At 35.3% G+C, this 23,086-nt stretch overlaps 1 protein-coding gene across 2 annotated transcripts in view; it reads right to left on the reverse strand.

The window, feature by feature from the left end:
• NUP133 (nucleoporin 133) overlaps positions 1-23,086 on the reverse strand; it is a 38,186-nt gene that overhangs the window by 11,072 nt on the left and 4,028 nt on the right. Inside the window, exons 3-21 of one of the 2 annotated variants that reach the window (XM_026117265.2) lie at positions 22,483-22,586; positions 21,305-21,412; positions 19,388-19,519; positions 17,635-17,805; positions 16,914-17,069; positions 16,745-16,815; positions 15,976-16,123; positions 15,222-15,369; positions 14,042-14,199; positions 13,363-13,454; positions 10,834-11,009; positions 9,223-9,317; positions 8,883-9,107; positions 8,158-8,280; positions 7,598-7,697; positions 6,329-6,580; positions 4,983-5,116; positions 2,560-2,718; positions 1,510-1,645 (exon numbers count right to left, since the gene is read on the reverse strand). In XM_026117265.2, coding sequence (XP_025973050.1) covers positions 1,510-1,645; positions 2,560-2,718; positions 4,983-5,116; positions 6,329-6,580; positions 7,598-7,697; positions 8,158-8,280; positions 8,883-9,107; positions 9,223-9,317; positions 10,834-11,009; positions 13,363-13,454; positions 14,042-14,199; positions 15,222-15,369; positions 15,976-16,123; positions 16,745-16,815; positions 16,914-17,069; positions 17,635-17,805; positions 19,388-19,519; positions 21,305-21,412; positions 22,483-22,586 — 2,688 coding nt within the window. The remainder of the gene's footprint in view (positions 1-1,509; positions 1,646-2,559; positions 2,719-4,982; positions 5,117-6,328; positions 6,581-7,597; positions 7,698-8,157; positions 8,281-8,882; positions 9,108-9,222; positions 9,318-10,833; positions 11,010-13,362; positions 13,455-14,041; positions 14,200-15,221; positions 15,370-15,975; positions 16,124-16,744; positions 16,816-16,913; positions 17,070-17,634; positions 17,806-19,387; positions 19,520-21,304; positions 21,413-22,482; positions 22,587-23,086) is intronic. The other variant, XM_026117266.2, reaches the window with a different exon arrangement.

The following is a 23,086-nucleotide window of genomic DNA, read 5'->3' on the forward strand; positions in this document are numbered from 1 at the left end:
AGGAAAATAATTCTAAAGAGCATTTTATCTGTTTAAATAGATAAGCAGAATGTGGCAGAAATAATTATTCCATCTTTATAAAGGGGAGATTGATATGCAAGGAGTGTTTTAAGAGTTATGTCATACATAAATGTGTAGCAAGCTAAAGAGTTCAGCTGAAAATTTGACAGTCCCTTACTGCTGAAATAAAGCATCCTCATTTTTCTAAAGGTTTTCCTATTTAAAGATGAGTTTGTTCACGTCAGCAAAGGAATAAATTCTTAAATTGCATTCACACAGAGGTAAGAAAACGAAATTCCAATTTCAAGTTTTGATGTAATGCTTTAATTTAAAAAGTCAGATGATATATTATTATTACAAGCTAAATACAATTTTCAAAGCCTACTTAGTTATCAGATGTATCCTAGGACTTTTCAACAGGATTTCATTTAAGAATTGTACATAACAGACATGGATAAATATGCAGATAAATAAAAAGCAATAGTTGATGAACTCCTTGAGTAGTATTTTAAAGCTTCCCTTGGTGTCCAGCTAAACTACTAATGTAGAGTATTTGTTTGCCTTCTCACAAACTCACAGCACTACCTGCTGCACAAACGGTATCAGGAGTAGGGTATTTTCCAAACTGATAGGGAGGGCAGAGCAGTGGAACCACTGCACTTGATAAGGAAACAGGACAGGTATTTCCACTTTTTTCATTAACATCTTTTCAATCAGAGCACAATGAAACACTGTCACTGTAAACTTTCTAGATAAAAAAGAGACTTAAGATGCTGAGAAAGCACTTTCTAAGATCACAAATTCGTACATTTGTGGGTATATTATGACTAGTACTAAACAGTTAGAGGATTCCCTTGTATAGCCTAAGAGTCTCAGGACTTGAGCAGAATTCAAAATTATTGAGAGCCATTCGATAAACAAGCTTTAAGAAATTGATCCATTTTTTATCTTGCATGTGAAATATAAAACATATCATCAGAAAACTCATTCAGTGGGAACGGTTTAGAAATTTTGGCTATTTCAGAACTGTCTAGTGACACTTTAAAAACCTGTTATTTATGCCAATATTTTACATGTCATTAGTACAAGTGAAAAGGTAAAAGTTTCCACATTCATAGTCCTAACTCACAGCTGAAAATGAATGCCAAGGTTATTGCTTCATGTGCTGTTTTCAGTATATTTCCTTCAGTGAACAGTTGAGTAGGTCAGAAAGAAGCCCTTGCATATCACCCCAGTTTGTAAGCTAGTTTTTCAGGATAAAGTGTTCCCAACTTTTCCTTAAAATGCTAGTCTAATTCGTGGTGGCTCAGGAGATGCTTCACAAAAGGCTCAGCAAACTCTGCCATCGGCAAAAGCAGGCAGCTGGGGCAGCAACATCATCAGCCCATTTATCTTTGCCAGGCTAAATTAGAGCCCTCAACCTAACAAATTAACTATCTGCAATATTAACATGATTCCTATTTGATAACTTCATTTGTCAATTTTTCCACTTTGTTCTGCTTTTCTTACCTTCTATTTTTTCTTGCAGTATGTCTTCCGAGAAGTCAGATGCCAGTGCAGCTAATTTGCTCAAGCCAAGAAGCGTTTTCTTCTTTGCAAAGTATCGGGTCTCCATATTTGCTAATGTCTGCAATGTTCTGTGAGCCTGAAATTAATAAAAATGTTAGAAATAAGTTTTAGAAGTTAACATTAGGTGAACAGATAAGATCACTCTATCTAGAACAGCAGTCTCATAACTATTTATTATTTCCAAATATGCAGGCTATAATATTACAGCTGTTACGATTTAGAAATTAAAACTCTGCATTACACTTTTAAGGAGGAAATAGAGATCTCTAATCCTACTATATCCAAAAAATCTTTTTAATTACTAATCAAGAAAAACTCTTATGATCAAAGGATAAATTGCAACTTCATGTATTATACCACTGTGACGTTATTCAAGGCTTCACCATAAACACCCAGGCAAATATGCTTTGACAAGACAGCTTAGCATGCAGATTGATTTACGTGTTAATTAAGGAATATAGAAAATAGAATGTTATGTATAACCCCTGTGGTAACCAAACATACAGGCAAGAATTTACTTGCATGTCAGACAAAGGAATGGAAAATTTCCCTGAGCATCTACTCAGAAATAACTATCCAGACAGAATTATTTCTATTATAGAATCCTTGCCCCCCTCTTCATAGTGCTTTGCTATAAAAGACAAAACCTCGGTCACACAAATGGAATATTCAATTCCCAAACACTTCACAATTATTTGCATAGCCCAATAAAATTTCCTTGATACAAAATATTAGTCACCAACATGGGATGAAAAGCAGCGCATTACACAATGCAGCAGCTTATATGACATACCAGATGGTGCCTGGAGGGAGGCTTTTGGTACTCTCTTAGTAATCCCTGTCATCCCTCTCATGACTTACATGGTGAATTGCCTTCTTTTGATGAAGAGCAGTAACTAGGTAACTTGCATACTTGAATAGGTATTTAACCCTGTTGTTAAAAGTCCTAAAATATAATATTTCAGTTTGATTTGTATTAAGAAAACCTACCTTTTGCAAATCCTGGCTATTGATTTCATGTAACCAGCTCAGATGCTCATGGGCCTGCAAAAAACTGGCCAGCTGTCCATGTTGAGCAATAGGTTGAGATAACAGCTTCCCACGCTTTCCTTTTTCTAAATACCAGCGAAACAGGAAATCTGAAAAATTCTGACGATAACAGGAATATGAACACATTTTGAAAGTTACCTTTAAATATAGGGTTTTTTTTTTTTTAAAAAAAAGGCAAAATGCTTCATGAAATATAATTGCTAACAACATCGATTAACCTGCTTAACAAATGAAGATGGAAAAAAAATACTAGTGATGAAAAAAGTTAAGAATTTTGAAATGTCATGTCATGTCTAATAGAAATACAACATTTAGAGAACGGCATGGGAACAATCTCACAATCATAGAATTCAGTAGCTACGCTGCAGCAGATATTTATACACGCAGCAAGGTTTACCCTTCAACAGAAGTAGAGAAAGCACCAAATGCAATTCTTCGTGTTAACCCATAAGAATGTAAACAGGTATTATGTCACCCACAACTCTGATCTCATTTCTTTACCTGTCTCTTCTCCCCCTAAGAACTCTGTGCTTACTACTTCATTTCACATTCATACGCTCACTTCTGCTGTCACTGTTTTTTTGAAATATTCCCTCCCATCTCCAACCAGACCAGCTATCTTACTTCCTTCAGTCATCATTAAAAAAAAAGCATGAAGACTTTTTTAAACTATTACACCCTCAAAAAACTTCAGTGTGAAATAACTAACCAAGATTTAAGTTTGAGATTTTAATTACAGATTATTTCATAATTAATTCACAGAGTAATAACGCTAAATTTTAATGGTATTGAGAATTTTAAAGATAAAGCTTGAAGAAAGCATTAGTCTGATATTGTATATAATTAATTAGATTGTAACCCTATCTTAGCCAAAACAACTTCTTTTATAAAAAGTGTGAATTTTTCCCCTTAAACAAACAAACAAAAATGCATCTGAGGCACCAAAAAAAAGAATGAATGAAGAATTCACCCCCTTTTGGGGGATAAGTTTGAGTATTCAACCTTCATTACTAAAAATGTTTAAGTTAACTTCCATCCATTACTGACACTTTTGCTTGTCCTCATTAAACAACCTTTTTGTACTCTCTTTGTTAAGAAGCTCATAGACTGCAGTGAAGTTCTCTTTCCATAGTTGTAGTACGCTAATGAAATTGAGCTTTGTGACCCTCTCAGATTTGAGAAACTTTTTCCCAGTCCCCCTCACCTCAGAATCACTGAACAGCTGGGGTTGGAAGGCACCTCTTGAGATCACCTGGTCCAACCCCTCTGCTTAGAGCACAGTCAGCTAGAGCAGCTTGCCCAGGACTGTGTCCCATTGGGTTTTGAATATCTCTAAGGATGGAGACTCCACAACCTCTCTGGAGAACCTGCTCCAGGACTCAGTCACACTCACAAAGAAGCATTTTCTTGTGTTCAGGTGGAACTTCCTATGTTTCAGTTTGTGCCCATTGCTCTCATCCTATCACTGGGCACCACTGAGAAAAGTCTTGTCCCATCCTCTTGACACACTCCCATCAGATATTTATACGCACTGGTAATAGCCCTCTTGAGCCTGCTTTTCTCCAGGCTAAACAGTCCCAGCTCTCTCATCCTCTGCTCATACGGGAGATGCTCTAGCTCCTTAATCACCTCAAGTGATCTACTGCCTTTTCCTTAAGCTTCCAACTTTTCAGCACACTTTAAAAACATTTACACCAGATTTGAACAATTTTTCCAGCATCTATCAAGCAAGTATCAGATAGGACAGTAAAAAGACCACAGCAAAACCCCTACCTCCTACTCTTCTTAAATAATTTTCTATTTATACACTAAATCTCATCTGCTCTTTTGGAAATTATCCTTAAATTTGTATTAGATGTAATTAGCTTAATTAAACAACAGTACTTAATGAATCAGTTGCATAATGCTGAAAGATATCAAGAGCGAGACTGTGTCTGAAGCACAAAAAAAGTCCTATGAAGAGCCACTGTCTATACAGCTAGCATCCACATTTTTGTTGACTTTTTTGTAAGCTCAGGGCAAAATACTCCACTCAGCTCTGCAAGGTGAAACTTGACTCCAATTATCTGCATTTCCTTCCTTAGATATATTACCTGTAAGCATCATGAACAGGTAGAAAAAACAGTAATACTTTAGACGTCTGCCACTGAGGTGGATGCAGAAGCTTGGTGGGGGGGAGGGGAAGAGGAAGAGTGTATGAACCTACACTCAAGACTGTGGTTTAATGCTCAAATTTCTATTCTGCTTATAAAAATACTTATATAAAAAACAGAACACCTAAAAAAAGTCAAGACTTTTTTTACAACATTCTACACGCCATCTTATTATAAAACACTACCTAAACAAAATAGAAAAAGAATTACCTGGTCCGCAAACTGACTCATATAACGTTGTAATCTAGCCTGATTTTCTGTCTGCTCACACATTTGCACCAGGATATCAAAGTCACAGTACTTCTCTGCTAAAGCAGCTGCCATCTGATACTGTCCCAGGGAAACTAGGCAACCAAGAAGCAAAAAAGGTTAAACATGCTCATCTTCAGCTTTAAGAGGATGTGATGGCAGAGATTAGAAAAATGAAAGTTTGTCAAGTGTTCACATCAAGGAGATATTTACACATTCCCAAAGAACCATTCACCTACTTCTTACATACCCTATGCAAATGCAAGTCTCTATACCACTCCTGCCACCCAGTGTAAGAGGGGAGAAGTTTAGAAGACTGAATGGACAGAATACATCCTACTTTCTCTGAAAGTTAGCATACATCTGCTATTTGTGCTTTGAGGGCGGGGGAGGGAAAACCACCCATGCCTTAATACTTGCAATTAATTCACTTAACTAGAGAAACAAAAAAGCAGCAGGCAAAAGCTTTCGCTACCAAATAGAACAATTATAAAGATCGTGGAATTTCTATTCAAAATATATTATTCAAACTCTTTTATTTTGATTCAATTAAACCCAAGAGTTAGCAGAATACTTACTTTTTGTCTGTAAGGAAATACAAACTTTAAATTGAATATAATGATAAAAGATGTATTTGCAAGCTATCAGAACCCATGAATGCCAGAACTGAGACTGACAAAGTTCAAGAGACTTTTCTTAGACTTTAAGAACGTTAAAAAGCAGTGATTATTAGATTGTTCTATTTATAGTGAATCATTCATTTTTAGTTAAAAAATTAAACTTTATAAATTTATTAAAACGTGTTTTCTCTGTGTTATATCCGTTTAACAAGGGAGCTTGCTGTCCATAAAGCATTCAATAAAGACTTGACCACGTCTGTGACTGGTTAAATGGCAAGTTTGATTATTTAATAATCAAGACTATTAGATCAGTAATTTTGCTGATAAACACTGAATAAACTTTCAGACATAAAAATTTATGTCAATTTAAGTCTACAAAAGAAAAACTCAAGCAGCAGTTTTATTAGATACACATACTTGCATGACGGGGGGGAGGAAAGGGGGGGAGGGACGGGGGGGAGGGACGGGGGGGAGGAAAAGAGAAAAACCTTTTCTGCAATCTGTTTTCATTTTGCCAAAGATCCCATTGTCACAAAAACAAAGTCATTAACTAATACTTCGAAGGCACATACACGTGAAATAAATAGAATTCATATACAAATGCAATTTACTCTATCAGATTTGCACCATTTCCTCATCAAGCGGAACAGTTAAACCTTGCATCAAAGGAAAGCATACAATACTTACGGAGAGGAGACAAGAGTTCTGATCTTTTCTGCACATACTCCATTTCCAGATTACTGTATCTCTCTTGATCAGCAGGTCGGTCAACAGATTTAAGCTGAGAAACATAGCCATCTAGAAAACAATCTAGCAGTGCCACCAGCTGTTCAGCCACAATGCTGCGGAGGTTACTGTCCACCTGAGGATACACCACCTTCAGAATGATTCCATGCTGACGTGTTATTGCTGTACGTATACCAGCAGGACCACTAGAAGCTTGGAAAAACACCACAGTGAACATTAAAAAATAAGCCCCTCAAAAGGATCTATATGCTGAAGTATAACAAAAACATGATTATTTAATAATCATAATAAAACAGGACCTAAATAATAAAAAAAAAAAAAATCAAAAGAAAAAAGCTAATAAACTTATTTTAATTTAAAAGCAAAACAAAACTACCTACAAACATATTCCCATCTTTTTTAACATATTAAATTTGACTAAGATGTAGTAAGTACTAAGAACAGAAACAAAAGATACTCCCCAAACTACACAGATCTACAGCATCAGCTATCAGTATCAGATATTGTTTTGAAGAAAAACAATACTTGCACACTCTCTAGCAAAGTAGAAAATACACAGAAGAAAAATATTGTAATGCAATACACATGAGAAGAGGCACCTACTGTTAATCTGATAGAAATACTTGGATGTACTCATGAAGACCCCGCTTTTCAAAAGACTTTTGTCTTGGGAGGACAAAGCACGTGTGTTTTATATGTAGAGTTCACAGGGAAGCTTAAGCACCAACTGGAAAGTGCTTGCTTTTGCAAATGTTTGTTCTGACAATTTTTCACAGTATTAAATCATCAAAACGAAACACACTTAGAAGAGCACATCAGTTCTTTTTAAAACAATTGAAGATGACATTTTATAATTCATTTTGAAGTTATATATCCCATGGTTTTGTCAACTAGAACCAGCACCTATTAAAAAACAGATACTGTTTTTTTCTCCCAAATTTTGTTTTTGTAGTCAAATCTGCAATGTGAGTTTTAAGAATTACCATCAACAGTGGAGAAAATAAATGCTAACCAAATGATACCTTTAGCTTCTACTATTCTTACTGACAAGCCTGTAATGGTTTATAACAATAAAAGGTTTAACATTCAGATCGAAAGCTAAAGCAAAGATTTCAGAAAGATCTTTTTCTGTGTTCTGACACACATGAAAAGTACTTTTTGTTTATCATAGGTAACTAATAAATTATTAGTATTAATCACACTTCTCACCTGTCCATGGAACATATTCAGGTTCTCTTTCTGGGAGCTCTCCTGTTTTATATAAAGAGGCTCTAGATTGACGATACTGGCTAGCAGCTTGTAGCATGTCCTATATAAAGGCAAAGATAGCAATATTTTGAAGTCCACCTGCTTATACACAGGTCATAAAAGATGCTCTGTCTTCTATAATTCTGAAATGTTATTTTACTATTCCCTACTTTTTTCATTACTTTCTCAGTTGGGTACAAGAGCACACATCGACTGAGGAAGAAGCCTCAGTGCTCAAGCACAAGCTCTTCACTCTTTACTATGCACTCCTGCTTTCATAACTTGTAACAATGCTTCAGCTTCTCAAATTCTCTTTAGCAGTTGCTCAGAATGAAAAGAAACATCTCTAATTCTGCACCAGACCATCTGTTCTTCCCTAAGGTATTCCAGCATGTGAAAAGTGTATCCACTTTTGATCTCATGTCAGTAACTCAAATATATGTACTGCACTCAACCTGTTGAGCACTCTTCTATATTCACCCTCCCTTCCCACAGACATTCTAGCTAATGCTATTCTATACCTTAATGATGTTGTTCACATTGATAACTATCTGGGCCCACTCAATTGATTCAACGGGCATTTCTTTCAAGGTTTGTTCCTCCTCTTCTAGTAAGCATTCAAAGATGGAATCTATCTGGGACACCTTAAAGAAAGAAAGAAAAATTGCTCTGAGTACAAATATATCCATCACCAGATGATACCTGAAAGCCAAGTTATATGAATTATAGAGAAAAAGCTGGAAATATTAATAGACTCTAGATCAATAGCCAAAAATATTAGAAGGTATTAACTGTTCAAATGGGTAACGAAATCACCAGCTTACATTTGATAAAATACTTAGAATATCAGAATTGCCTTATTTCTGGACTTAAATCAGCCAGAAGCAGCTTTCATCCCTAACTGGAAAGCTGTGTTACCCCTCAGGTCAATCCTTAAAAACAACAGTTTAGCATACATTTTCTTATGAGATGTAAAATTGTCCTCCATGCAGGTTAGCTGGAAATCAGAGTGAGTTTACTCCTCCTACATGAAATCTGTCAGGATTCATGTTTTAGTCCCAAAAATAAAAAAGTGTGTATACTAAAGTGAGGGAAATACTACCAAAACATCTCTATTTAAGGGGAAATACGATAAAGTTAAATTGATTTTTGAAGGGAAAAGTTTAAGACATTACAGCTTTTACTATACGTGATACTATACAGTAATTCAGAAATAGAAGGATTCAACTCTATCTTCTGTTCTTACCTCTCGAAAGAAAACATCTGCAGGGGTAAGATTTGGTGGAATGTCACACACTCTTTTGTTTAAAGCCATCAGTATAGCAGCGTTCACTAAATCTGGCAGCCTAGAGTGATGATTCTTGAGAACAATAGCTGCTGCTAGTTTTTCTGCATGCTCACAGAGCAACAATCGAGTTGCCATTGGCATCCCTCGTACCGGAAAACTGCCCAGACGTTCAAATACACCAACCTTTTATAAAAGGACAGAACACCATACACATTTTAAACAAAGCTCTAGAAGAATTACTCTAAGAGACAAAATAATAGTCTACTGTACTCATACCAACAGAACACTAGAACTTTACCTGATGGAGAAAATCAATGAAGAATGAATGGGCTTTTGTCTTGTCCTCTAGCTGATGAAGAAGAATGAGGGACGTGTTGCTGAAACCAGCTGCTTCTAAAAAGAGAGAAGTCTTAGGTCAAGGCACTTCATGTCTTCATTACTTCGATCACTATCTTTGACTCTGAGGCAAACATATTTCTTGAACTTTCTATAGTGCTACCACACTGCTATTCTTTCTATATGCACACATATTTACACAGTGCTTACCACACCGTTTTTACTGTTGCTTTTGAACTATATCACAGTTGAACTAAAATCTAAAGAGTATCTTTATATCAGCATAACTATTCTGAAACACTCATGAAATTATGTTGCTAAAACAGCAGCTTAACAGCTCATTCAAATTTTTATTTATCTTCATTGTGGATTTGTTGTTACAGAATTTATTATGTCCTAGACCATAGCTACCACAAAATGCAGTGTGCAGTTCAGGCATTCAGACATAATTCTCAATTGCCTCTAAAGGTGCCCACATAACAACACAAATGGTTGATCAGCAGTGCTCTTTCTTCCTCTTCAGATGCAATCCAGCTAATGTTTCTGCCCAGAACAACCAGGTCCTTTAAGAAGCCAGCAAGCATGACAAAAGCTTCCTCATGAGTATCCATGTTTGTCACCTCAGTAGAGCTCTCCAGAGCCAGAGTTATTTTCCTATTTTGGAAATCTCACACCTTCTATATGTGCTCTAAACTAGAAGGTTGCTAAGATATGAGACTCAAAAGAACTATCATTACAAGCAAAATTCACAAGACTATTTTCAAGAAGCTATGAACTTTCCCTTCTTGCTTCAGCCAGAAATTAATGCAGATAAGCTGCTGAATTGTGATGAAACTAAGATGCAGAAAATACTTGATGCTTGACAGTCCCTAACTGGCTGCTAGGCAGAAACACCACCAGTAAGTGTCATCCATCCATACATATTCACTATTTGCATTTTCAAACTGGGTCTCTGCTCAGTCACTGGTAACTGCTGCCTAGCAGTCTTGGGGACTTTTTCAAGCTAGCATGTTGATAAGAGACAGGGAAGCACGTACAAAGAGGTATCTCACTGAAAACGTGGCTGTTTTAATCCTTTACCTACAACAAATACTTCTAAAATAAATCTATCTAGTCCTCTTGCAGGCAGACACAAATACATAAGCCCCACAAAGACAGGCACTCATTCTGCCCAGGACACAAGCCTATCAGAAGTTGTGCAGTCACGTTAACAAAGGGCTAAGCTTGAGCAAATAAACCCTTTCTTTTAACACATCTACCTGCAGAAGAACATTTAGATCTATCCAAGGAATCATGGGAAATGGTAAAGTGGCACTATCTGTTCCTTGTACAAAGCTCCCTCCTCAGAAATAGGCATTTTCTTTGCTGTTTGTACCACTATGTGCAGACAAGAACTTATCACAGTAGACTGCAATTTTATCTGTCAGTCTCATCAGATGCATCTTTTAGCCTTTCTGAAACATACTTAGTTGGGGGAGGAGAGCAAGAGGCATCCATGCATTCTCAGCAAGATTTATATTAGGATTTTACCTACAGTACTATAAACAGCTTTTCACAAAAAAAATTAAAATACCTTCATCTTTACCTTCAGGTACAGATTCAGCCCATCTTGGATCAGAGGCAGGGTAGTCATCCATTAAGTCCACACTGATCTGAGTCACTGCTCTATCCAGTTCAGTATCAGAATCCAGATCTGCATTACTTGGAAAGAGCTCAACTACCATGCTCTGTGCATTGACAATATCTTTCCTGAAATAAAAGAAATATAAGCTAAGGGAGATAAAACTATAGACAGGATATAGGAAAAAAGTCACTCAATTAGCAGCATTTTCTGAGATTCGTTTTGTGAAGTGCTGCAGATTATAATCACCCAACATTGCTCAGAGTATCTTTAAACTAAATATAGATAAAAGGTATTCTGATTTTTCAAAGCAAGTAGGTTGCACAATCTTGTAAAGAAAAAACCCCACCCAGTAAAGTGTTTGAAATCACTTTTTGTTTTATTTTATTTTTTTTTAAGAGAAAAAGCTTCAAGTTTAACTCTCTATGTTGAATGTCTGTTAGCCAAGCCACTGAACATCTATTGCTTTCTGTAAAACTACTTCGAGACCACATGTAATCCCTCCCACTAATGGCAACAGAGTAAAAGTTTTTGGGAAAACATAACCATGAATATAACGCATTATTCTCATTTCCTATAATTTCAGGGAATTCTGCAGTTTCTCCTCAGGTCAGTAAGTAAAAGAGCAAGAAACATCCAAATGCTCTTTAAACCTCCAAGGTATGAGGTTGTACTGAAGTATTGCGTGTAAAAAACATGCAATATCCACAAAAAGCACTGACTTGATTTAGTGACTAAAAGTTATAGTAGTCCAACTAAGAAGATTAGTTTACTGATTTAAATTACATTAATGTTGGAAATTAATATTTTTCATATTAATAAACTTTCAGTTTGAATGTTTATTTCAAGACATTTTTGGTCATATAAAAACCTGCAGTGCATCCAGAAACTGGATAAAGATTTACTAAACAAAGTATGCTTTTAAAAACTGGAGTTTAAAAATACCATATCTTTTATTAAACAAGGAAGCTCTATCTTTACTACTTCACAGGACTTACGTTTCTAATGGATTTATATGCTACCCTGTTACCTCTGCCAAACCACAAACTGCCATCAGCCAATACACTGGAAGGGTCAATTCCATCTTTCTGTGGGAAGTCATATCCCCTACCAAACCACTAGGTCTGTAAGGCTGACTGGACTCACTGTGCAGCCCCTGGACTTTGAGATCCCACTGGCTGCACAACTTTCCGTTGTTTGCCCTTCATCAACTGCTTTGCCATTTTGACAGATCATTGCTACATCTGTTGTTCAGATGATTTCTCCATTCACTTGACCATACTATTGTTCTGAATGAACACTATGAAAATCAAATCATTAATTTCTTCTCACTTCATAAATAAAATCCAAATTAAAATAACATTTACTTTTCACACTGTTTTTCTTACCACATCATACTTTCTTCTGACCCTGTTTCCAAACCCTTATTTAAACTTGATGCCAACTTCTGTATTTCTTATCCCTGCTTTTAGATCTCAGCTACTCAAGTTGCCTCAGGACCATAGCTTTCTTCAGCAGTAGTTGTGTTTACTGACATCTCCACTTGTGAATGCATACAGATTTTTTTTCTAAATTCTGTGTAAATTTAAGCTCCTGTCTTGATAACCTTTGCTCTATATGCCTAGTCCCTTTCACAATCTTCTACTAAGTCTAGGTATCTCACATGCAGCTTCTATGTCCGGAACACTCCTCCTGCTTCCTTTTTTCCTAAATCTGTTCTTTCCAAGGCCTTTTCCAAATGACTCTTTGAGGAGAACAGACTGAAGAGAGGGTTTTTTGTACATGAATATTATATTGAAGACAACCCCCTCTAAATATAATTAATCTAAGTCTGCAGTTCTGTTTATCTTCTTGTCTCTCTGGTTCCTTTGTTTACATCACTCATTCAGCAGAAGCAGTTCTTTCAGAGCCATTTCATACATCCCAACAGTAAGGCTGTTATAATCATGCTATTGTAAAGTACAATGTATTTCTTTCCACTCCCCTCAAAAGTGCCTGTATTTTTTCCACCTATATCAGCCAACCTCAAAAAAAAGGTATCACCTTGCCACAAATTCTGCAATACTAGATACATTCATGGCAATATACATAGTAATAAAATATCTTTCAAAGTATTACTGAAAACAGGTATGTAAATAGAAATGAGGAAGAATAGGAAAAAGATGTTTATTTTTAACAACAAAAAATTACTTACTAAAAAAATAGGGAAACTAAATAGCAAAGTTTAAAATGGTTCCACCAGCACTAATGTAACATCTGGCAGCTTACAAAAGCCTGCTCCTTTCTAGCATTTATCACTTTTTGCACTAGCTTAACATATACCTAAACTTTTTAAATAAAGATGTGTGGGTATCATTAAAACAACTTTAATTAAAACAGCACAAGAGTATCTTTATCAAGACGATCTCTTACTGAAGTATACCAGCATGCCTTCAAGAACAGCAAACAAGTAAAGCATCAAAAAACAAGTGTAATTTCTACCTGCAGTACTGTAGAAAAGCAGCTTTCAATAATTTAGTCTTATCTTCTTGGGCTGTAATTTCTATCCTATTGTTTGCATCAAATGCAGGACTCTGAAATGCGAAGTAAAAACTTAGGCTGAAAGACATGTATAAGGCTTCATTATGGAATAAAAACCAACCTTTCTAAGTAACATAGATTTAAAATAAAGACACAAACAGGAAACGATTTTTTCTTACAGCTAGCATAAGCCCAAAAGATAGAGTACTATGAAAGTAATAGAGTGGTTTGACCTCAAGTATATCAGTAAAATTCACACACAATCTGCACAGGAAGTTATGCAAAATCTGTTTTCACAATTCCAGATCAATGTTCTATCTATCTGGCCTAAAGACATTTGGTGATATACCTACCTTAAAAGCTCTCAATGTCATAGACATTTCAATTTCAAAACAAACAAAGAAATACAAAAAACTCCCTCAAAACCCACAGATGTTGTAAAATTTCTTGGGTTTTGAAAACTGTCTTCATTGAAAGTGTTTGAATTTCTACTTAAAAATTTAAAATTCAAAAAAAAAATCTACTTTTCTGAAGTGAAAATACAAAACTGCAAGACTAACGTTATTTCTGCCCTAGGTTAAAAACAAAACAAAACAGAAAAACAAAAAGAAAAAACAAACAAACAAAATCAAACCATTACCTCACTGTTTGGTCCAGCAACAGAAGAGGAGAGGGAATCTTCAAGGTCTTCTGGAAGCACAGAAACATTTTCCCTAGACAAGATGGTGATAAGCCCACTTTTTTTGACAAAGAAGATGGGAAGGCCAGTACAAGAACCTGCTCCTAAAATGCTGTCTCCTAAGATGACAAAAAACAAAACAAGAAAAGGCATGTAAATGCAACATCAGTTGAAGACTGTGCACAGTGTGAACACTGCAACACAGTGTTATAGACATTTATTAAATTTTATCACAAAGCAACCAACAATAATCCAACTGCACCTGACTTACTGAAGCTATGGACAGTATCTGCTACTCATAGTGCTGATTTCCAAATACTACAAGTTAAAAGCCAACATCAAGATTCAGATGGTTCAGATTCTATTTAGGGACCTATCTGTGTGTCCTACTGGAGGAAGACACCTCTGAAGGTCAAGGACCAGCTAATCAGAAACACCAGACACAGGGATTTAGGATGGATTTTAGGCTGAGCTTAGAAACGAAGTTAATTTCAAGAAAACAAAACAAGAATCCACAATGAAGGTTGTAAAAAGACAAGTTTTCATACCATACTCCATATACCAGGAGTACGTACCTACTTCATTTTTATCCAGAACACTGCAGAGTAAACACAATAGAAATAGTGGATATCACTTGAGTACTTCCTCCATAAACCTACGAGAAACCCCTAATTTGAAAGATTTAATAAAAAGGAGTGCAAATAAGGTTCTACTCTTACTGAAGTTGGCTATTTTAGAGTAAAACAACTAAACCCTCTAAATTTCCATTTTCAGTCTGTGTTCTGAAAAGTTTGTCTCTAGAAACAGAACCGAAACCAACACTAGCAAACATTGTAGATACATTTAAAAAAAATGCCAAGTTTATTCAAACTATTTCACAAACTGATCTTGCAGGAGAATGCTCAGCAAGTAAACATGCTAACTACTCAGCTATTCGAATTAACAAAATGCCTGCTTGAGTAAGAAAAAAGCTAGAGCTTTCTGAATGCTGTTTTTTGTTCCTCCACCTCAAGTTTTATCTCGACTTAAGTCGATTTCTTAAAATTAAGGAGTCATAGAAAACACACTGAGAAATCTAAACAGTGTAAATACCTTTAATTAAAAAGTATCCATGAAATGTGAATTTTTTACTGCACATTACCTTGTATGCCAAGTATGATTTTCTCCTGTGGTAAAGAAATTCTTCCAGTTCCAGTGGAGCAAGCAAACACTTCATCTTCCTTATAAAGGTAAGCAGCATGGCTAAAGTAGTCTGGGACTACCAAACAGCATGTCAGTTCCTCTTCTGACTGAAAGTGTTCAATATAAACAATATCACATATTTAATGAAAACCTTAAATAGACATTTAAGTAACTCAGGTCAGCCTTTAAAATGTTAAAGTCTGTTTTAATTTTTAACGAGAAGTATATATGCTTACGTATCATAACAAAAAACACTTTTCATTTGCCCTAAACATTTAAGATCTGTTGTTTTTCTTCCCTGTACAGTAAACTCTTGCTAATTTCACATGGTAGGAAAGTAAACAATTATTCAATGCAAATTAACTATTCTACAGTTTGTGTACCCTCCTTCATAAGATTCAGTTAAAAAATGTACCACTGGTGGAGGACAACTGATTTGTCCTCCCTTCCTAGCAAACCAGATGTCTAGTAAGGATTAAAATACAGGTCTCTTAATTCCTTGTCCAGCTACCACATTTACTAGAGTGAGCTCTGTCTTAAGTGGATTTCCTCAGAATTTTTTCTCAGAAAACTATCAATTTAAATTTCCAAGAGCAATTTTAAGGCAGAGAACCTGATTTTTCTTTAGAGAAAGTCTGATAGCTGATTCACCTACAGGAATATTTTGAAACACTGAGCCTTCTTTGCTTGTTTTAGAGCCTTCATTTGCATACCTGAAAAGATGGATTATACTGTGTGACCTCCACAACAACATCATCAGACATCTGGAAGCCTTTATCTTCTACTGTTATCAGAGTGTAATACACAAGACACGGGCGATCTCCAGGATGCCATGCTGCAGCAAGTATCACCAGTCCATCACTATGCAACCAAAAATATCACACCCTTGAGAGATGACTAATTACTTATTTTACCGGCTCAAACATTACTACTCAGTAAACAGGCATTTAAGTACAATCATAGATATTTTCCAATATTCAACAGTACTCATTGTCTCAAAGTTTATTATTTGTCCTTTTATGCTGTTTCATTGTTTTGACAGTATTCATATGCAGTACTAAACTGAAATGATATAGTCATTACAATTTTATGTAATTAAATCATAAATACGAGAAATTCAGCAGGTATGGAGAATTCCTTCTGTAACAAAATTTATGATTGGTTACTTGCTGTTTTCATAATACTAAAAGAATAAAATAAAGAAAGAAAGAAAAAAAAGAAAAGCCAACAACAACCAAACTTGATAAAATTACATTAAAAGAGTAAAAGGAGCTATTCTTAGGTAAAGAATTTGTAAACTAAAGAGATAACAACAGCATGAAGCATAAAGTAACTTGTGCCTAATGTGACATGCTTATTTTAACAACACTGGCAGTCAAGTAAAATTTAATTCCAATTACTTATGCAGAAAGCTCTGCAAGAAAACAGAACATATTTGTCCGATTGACACAACTCCCGCCAGATGCATGTATACTTGCTTACCGATTTTGCTGCAAATCCATGTATTGTATATTGACTCCTCCTTTAATGTCTTCATAGTTACTCTCAGAACCCTACAAAAACAATGCATCTAGCTTGTAACTATACACATGTAGGCTACTAATTTAAAAAAAAAAAAAAAAAAAGTGTTTTCAGCTGAGCTGACTCTTACCCAAATTGCATCTGTAATATGTTCCTTAAGGATTCTGTTGATATCCCAGCTGAAAATATAACGTTCTGATGAATCATCAATCTCCCACTTGTTTAGGTTTGAACTTGTTAGCATATAAAAGCTTGACCTTTCTTTATCCCAAAGGACACTAGAAATCTGGGTTTAAAAACAATATACATCAAAAAGTTAAAGTCTAGTCTCACTTTGGATACAACAGGCTATATGCACTCTCAGTCCACAAAATCACTTACTTTGGCAGCCTACAAAGTTGAATTATAAGATAGAAATATTATCATAATTTTCAAGAGAAGTCTTATTTTGTGGATATAGGAACATCCACAATAAATGTTTCTCGCACTCTCTCCCAGCTTCTGTGAAATTATTTTATAAAGCTCAACCCCACCCCCAGCTCTTGACAACCCTGTGTCAGAAAAGTAAATGTATAGGTTACTGCTAGTTTCTTCAGGTAGTGCTGAGGCTATCACCAGAAAGAGGCAAGACTGAATAAGCTACAGGAAGTATTACTGCTTTAAAGTCTCCTTTTATTCAGGCAGAAAGAGTAGGTCTGTATTCTCCATCCAACAACAAATTTATTGCAAATTTGTTTGGTCTTTCTCTGTACATCCTTACGTTTTTTTCTTCTTCCTTTCCTAAATACTGAGGCCAGAAATTAGAACACAATATTTAAAGTAATTATTACATGAACATTTTTCAAGCTTACCGCAGCATCATTGCCAGGAGACAAAATACCCAGAAGGGAAGAAACTTTTCGACCAATTCCAGAAAACATGCCCTGACCCTGTGGTAAGGCATGCTGATAAATCTTGCCAGAACTATCTGGTATCAGTCGAACTAGCTGGCCTCTGAAAGAAGATAAAATAAAGCTTCCTCCCTAGCAAAAAGAAAAAGCAGCTGTGTTAAAAAAAATTAAATAAAAATCACATTCCTGCAACAAGTCATCTACTGTCAGATAAAATTCTTTATGCCAGCTCAACAGGGAAAAGACAAAACAAGAACAAAACACAATGCAAACACCATGTGTGTACATTTCCCAAAGAGGTTACTGTGACAACAAATAAACACCTTTTCCCTTTTAAGCAACTGTCATATACGTTCCATTAAAAGTGATTATAAAATCATAAAAAAGACCTTTACAAGCATAACATACAATGGCTGCTAGTCAAACTTATAGTTCTAAAACTCTCCCAGCAAATGCTACCAGCAAATGCCATTTTCCTGGGGTGAAAAAAAAGATGGCTATTAGAAAATGGAGACCTACTGTCTGAGAAATGATAAGGTTTAAATTTCATTTGAACCTTCAAATGTTTCTATAGACTTTTGCAGCACTTATAAGAATAAAATTCTATTAACTATTACACTAACACAGAGTAAAAACATTGCCCCTAACTTCAAAAACAAACAAACAAAAATCCCAACAATGAGTGCTGGAAGGGTGGCAGTTACACTAAAAGTCTTTTGTAAACATTTTTATAAAGTGGTATACGAAGCCAGTAAGAGCTGCCAAGGAAAGAAGAATCAAAATAAACGGTAATGGCTAGGGGGTTGCTGAACAAAAGCCAGCATAGTTTTCATAATCACACAATATAAAAGTTATGCTAAAGGTTAGAACTAGTCTGCCCAGAGACAGGAAGACAAATTAGGTAGAGTTGTCATATATGGAATAACATAGCTTTATATCAGTGATTAAATTCTGCCCTGAACAAGTGTTCCTCTAGCTCTGGACTCACATTCATGCCAATGTTCCCAGCTGCTTTCTTCCAACTTGATATCTGAAACTAGGGCACAATCCAGCTCTAATAGGGTAGATACATGTAAGTGTTTCTTAACATCTTGAAACTCTTAGGAAATTAATCATTAAGACTACTGTCCTTCTGAGTCCCTAAAATACTTATAATGTAGGATAATAATACAGGACATGAACAGCGGATGTTACGATGACTTGCTGAAAGGGTCATGAGATAAAATAAAACTGGTAATACTAGTTTTGAAGATGACAGATATTGCAATATATGCTGAATTTTGGATATATTCCCTTTTGAAAGTCTTTCCCATTCAGGCACATCAACAACAGAAAACAGAATTTATAAGGATTCACATGAAGTAATTGCTTTTGTTTTTGTGTTAGCAGGACTTCTGCCTCTGGAAGTAATCACGGTAGTAATACTGACAACCCTCATAGGCCGAGATAACAAGTCGGTCTCATTAATAACCTCATGGCTCAAGTCTGCATACCTCCCTGGCTTTAACATCAGTATTTATGACGACCACGCACCTGTGCCTAATACTTAGTATCATCACTCTCATACAGTCTCTGAAATTACTCCTTAGAATGTCTGAAAGTTTGCTTTGCAATATTTAACAGAGATTTAGGCCAGTATGCTCCACACACACTTTTTTACTTTTAAGTTAGCAATTAAAGCAGTACTTTTAAAATAAATCTTATTGTACTGTACCTTTACTGCTGTTAGGAAACTGCACAGAGAGCCTCCAAAGTCTATAAAAGTCTCCGTGTAGGAACCTTCATGCACAAGATTGGGCCAGTAGCGTATAGTACCTTCACTGGTAGCAACCATTATTGCCAGAGACTTGAAGTGACAAAAAAATTAATAGAACATGCAAGACAAAGCTGCAGTCTAATTATTATTAACTAAAAAATGTTATTTTACATATCAAGATTTTGAGTGACTAACACAAAAAAAGTGGTAAATACATATGGAAGCACATTAATAAAGCTAGAACTGAATAGGGCGATGATTCTATAATGTAACAACTTAGTATGTGCAGGGAACATAACTGAGACAGTCATACTTGCTTATTTTACTAACAATTATGTTTTTACTATTCCTTGTTCCTGATAATGCAGGATCTTCTATTGAAAAGCAAACAAGATTTACAGAAGCAAGACAAAACAGAATCTGTGGAGAGTTCTAAATGCAGAAACACTATTGTAAGCTACTATGGGAGACTTCAAATGCAGACTATAATTTAACAAACAAACTGCTCCAGAGTCATTAAGAGAAACATCAAATCATAAAGTGCCTATTTCCTTCACAAAAACATACAGTTCAGAATGGAAGCACGCAGTGTGCCCATATTAGGGCTTCTGACTCCGGAAATCACTCGGAGACCAAATTCAAAGAATGATGCAAGAGACTGCATTCAAGTAAAGATTGATACAGAAAGCATTGTACCTAATCGACTGGTTGTTGAATATCACAGAACAATAGAAGAACTGTAGCTTAGAGCTGTTATTGAACTCCTTGGAGTTTTCTAACTGATTTTTGGCTAGACACAAACCTGCAGAAAGGAATGCGATTGGCTGATCGACATCACAACAATTAAAGAAAAAAAAAATCTATATAATGCATTGTCCTTGGTGATTACTGCCTTTTGATTATTTAATAATTTTCATTTGACTGAAATATTTTCTACCACTAATATTTCTATTGAATTCTATAAAGTCACTGTATCCATGCATGGTTCAAAAGCTGGGAAAAAAAAAGAAATTAAAAATCTTGGTTTAGTTATATGAACTTCTCTTAAACTTCTTTGAGTATGATTAAGTCATACACTATTTAAAGATGTTTATGAGCTAATCACAAGATATTATGACTGTTTTTCATCATCTGGAAGTCTAACGCAATGACAAGAAAGAAGAGATCCCGTTCCATATTTTGTGTTTCTTCTTCCTTCCAAAGCTAACTACTCATCTTGTTTTATTGGAGCACTGCATATATTAACTGAAAACTATGCCCAAGCTGAAAATGAAAGCTTCACTTCTTCATGAATGATACTAACAAACACATTCGCACCCTTCCAGAAAACTCAGCTGATCTTGAATCCTCACCCTCTAACACAGTATGGTAAGAAAAAGCTTTTAGCATTTAGCAAGTAATCAGTGAAGACAGATAAATCATCCCTCTTCCAGTGTTAGTTTCCTTATAAACACTAGCCAAGGAAAGGTGCTGGTTTTCACTTTTCAGCCATGTATATTCGGAGTTAAAACAAAGCTGAACAACTTTTTCAGCCAGCATGTACTTAAAAGGCACTTGCTTGGACTGAATATTTGATTTTCCTGCCGTTAGTTAACAAAATACTTAGTCTACTGTATTTTTGTTTGTCATGAAAGCATCCTAAGTAATCCTCAGAAGATATATAATTTAATCTGATTCTAGTTACATGTAAATGGTATAATTTGAAAAGACTAGCAGGATTCTGTTTATTTCAAATGTATTTACTACAAGATAACAATCCCAAGTTTTCTAATATACATTACAACACAGAGTGCACAATTTTCAAAAAAATACTTGATAGAGTATATTCAAAATGACTCAAATTATTTTTAAACACTAAAATTAAAGGTTGATCACCTGTAGAGAAGGTGCTTCACCTGAGGAACTGAGGAAAGATACAGCTGCTAAACTACAACTCCACTGGAAGTCACTGGGTGGCAACTGCAGCTCCTTGCACAGAGATAACTATAAGAAAGAAAAAGGTGCAATTATAAATGTGTGACTAGAAGAGATTATTCCTGTCCCACAAGGTCTTCAGACTTTTAAATCTTGCTAAAAACTGATTTTAAACTACCCCAGATGCTGTAATAGGGGCCCAAAAGAATGTCACACAAGATTTTCAGCAAGATTGTTGCAACTAGCAGACAGCTATGAAACACCTACTTATATATTTTCAAACATAATTGGTTTTCATTTGCTATTTGTGCGTCTTAAAACATTACAATTTTGAATTATTTCTCTTTTAGAGGCGCAATTACCTGGATGCTCCTGAACACAATATAATAACAAGACAGAAAAACAAAATTAAACTGAAAGTGCTTGAGAAAGCTCACTTGGTATTAAAAGACATTGGAGAGAGAAGAACCCTCCCTCTAAAAAAGTTAATCAGTCAAAAAAAAAAAAAAAAGTCTTAATCACTTGAAAAAAATTCTACAAATGCCAGAATGCATATACCTGACATGCCACTGCAAGAGTGGAAGCTGTGTAATTAACATATGTTGCACTAACCAGAAGATTCTTGATTGAATAACTACAAGGCCTTCTGACCATACTTGTTATACACTGTAATGCTGCTGAGAAAAATACTGCCCAGGGAAGAACACTTTCTTGATATAAAAAAATCTAAATAAAACATATATTCAGCATAGCTAAAAACTAAAAAGTTTAAGGGTTTTTAGGCAAGGTGAAAATCAGTCACAGTGTTACTTAAACCAATCTGTAACATATTAGCTAGTTTCTAACTAAAATAAACTTTAGCAAATCTTTTTAACACAAGAGATACCTATTAAAATGCAAGGGAATTCAGCTTTGCGTGAACTAAAAATGGAGAGAGGCATGTAGAAAAGTTAAACTCCCTTAAAAGCCTGGATTTCAGTTGTTGTTAGAATGACTTTGTAGCAACCCGGTCACTTTTGGAGGAAAACCAACAAACTCCAACTCATAAAGAAACCTTTGCTTTAAATAACACAAATGAAAAACTTGTTCAGCTAGCATAAGATATACACACATTTTTTCCATATTGATCTTCCATTTACCTTAGCAACTGGAGACTGACCAATCTTCCAGATAATCAGCCTCTCTTTATGGACCAGCCAGGCCCATCCACTTTCATCCACTTGAACACTCAACTGGTCATCAGCTACATTAAAAAGTATTTTTTAAGACATTAAGATTCTGAAGACACTGCAGAGTAATCTTAAAAATCAACAAGCCTTTGTTTTGATCAGAAAAGGAGAAATATCTTTTCTAATCAAATCTAATTCTGTTAGGATTTCCACGTATTTGGTTAAGATGTCGAATTGCTCAATATAGTTTAGAAATCCATTTGACAAACACTTAGCTTTTGAGACTGAGAAGCAAGACAATCCTAGAAGTTGTCCAAATCCATCCATTTACATCAGATAAAAAACTGTCTTAAAAACTACTGAAGAATTTACAAAGCTATTACAGAGATACAGAGTTTATGTTTCTCACATCCTTATTAAAAATAGAAAATGTAACCACAGGGAAAAATTGCTGAGGAGACCAAGGAATTTCTTGATCTTGGAGATAACTTTATTATCACTTCTAAAAAAAAACCCCCACTAATATAAAGTTATCTCTTTTTTTGTTGTCATCTGTTGGTTTTATCATCATTGC

This window comes from Dromaius novaehollandiae, chromosome 3 (genome assembly GCF_036370855.1).
Source record: "Dromaius novaehollandiae isolate bDroNov1 chromosome 3, bDroNov1.hap1, whole genome shotgun sequence".
In the NCBI taxonomy this organism is placed as follows: domain Eukaryota; kingdom Metazoa; phylum Chordata; class Aves; order Casuariiformes; family Dromaiidae; genus Dromaius; species Dromaius novaehollandiae.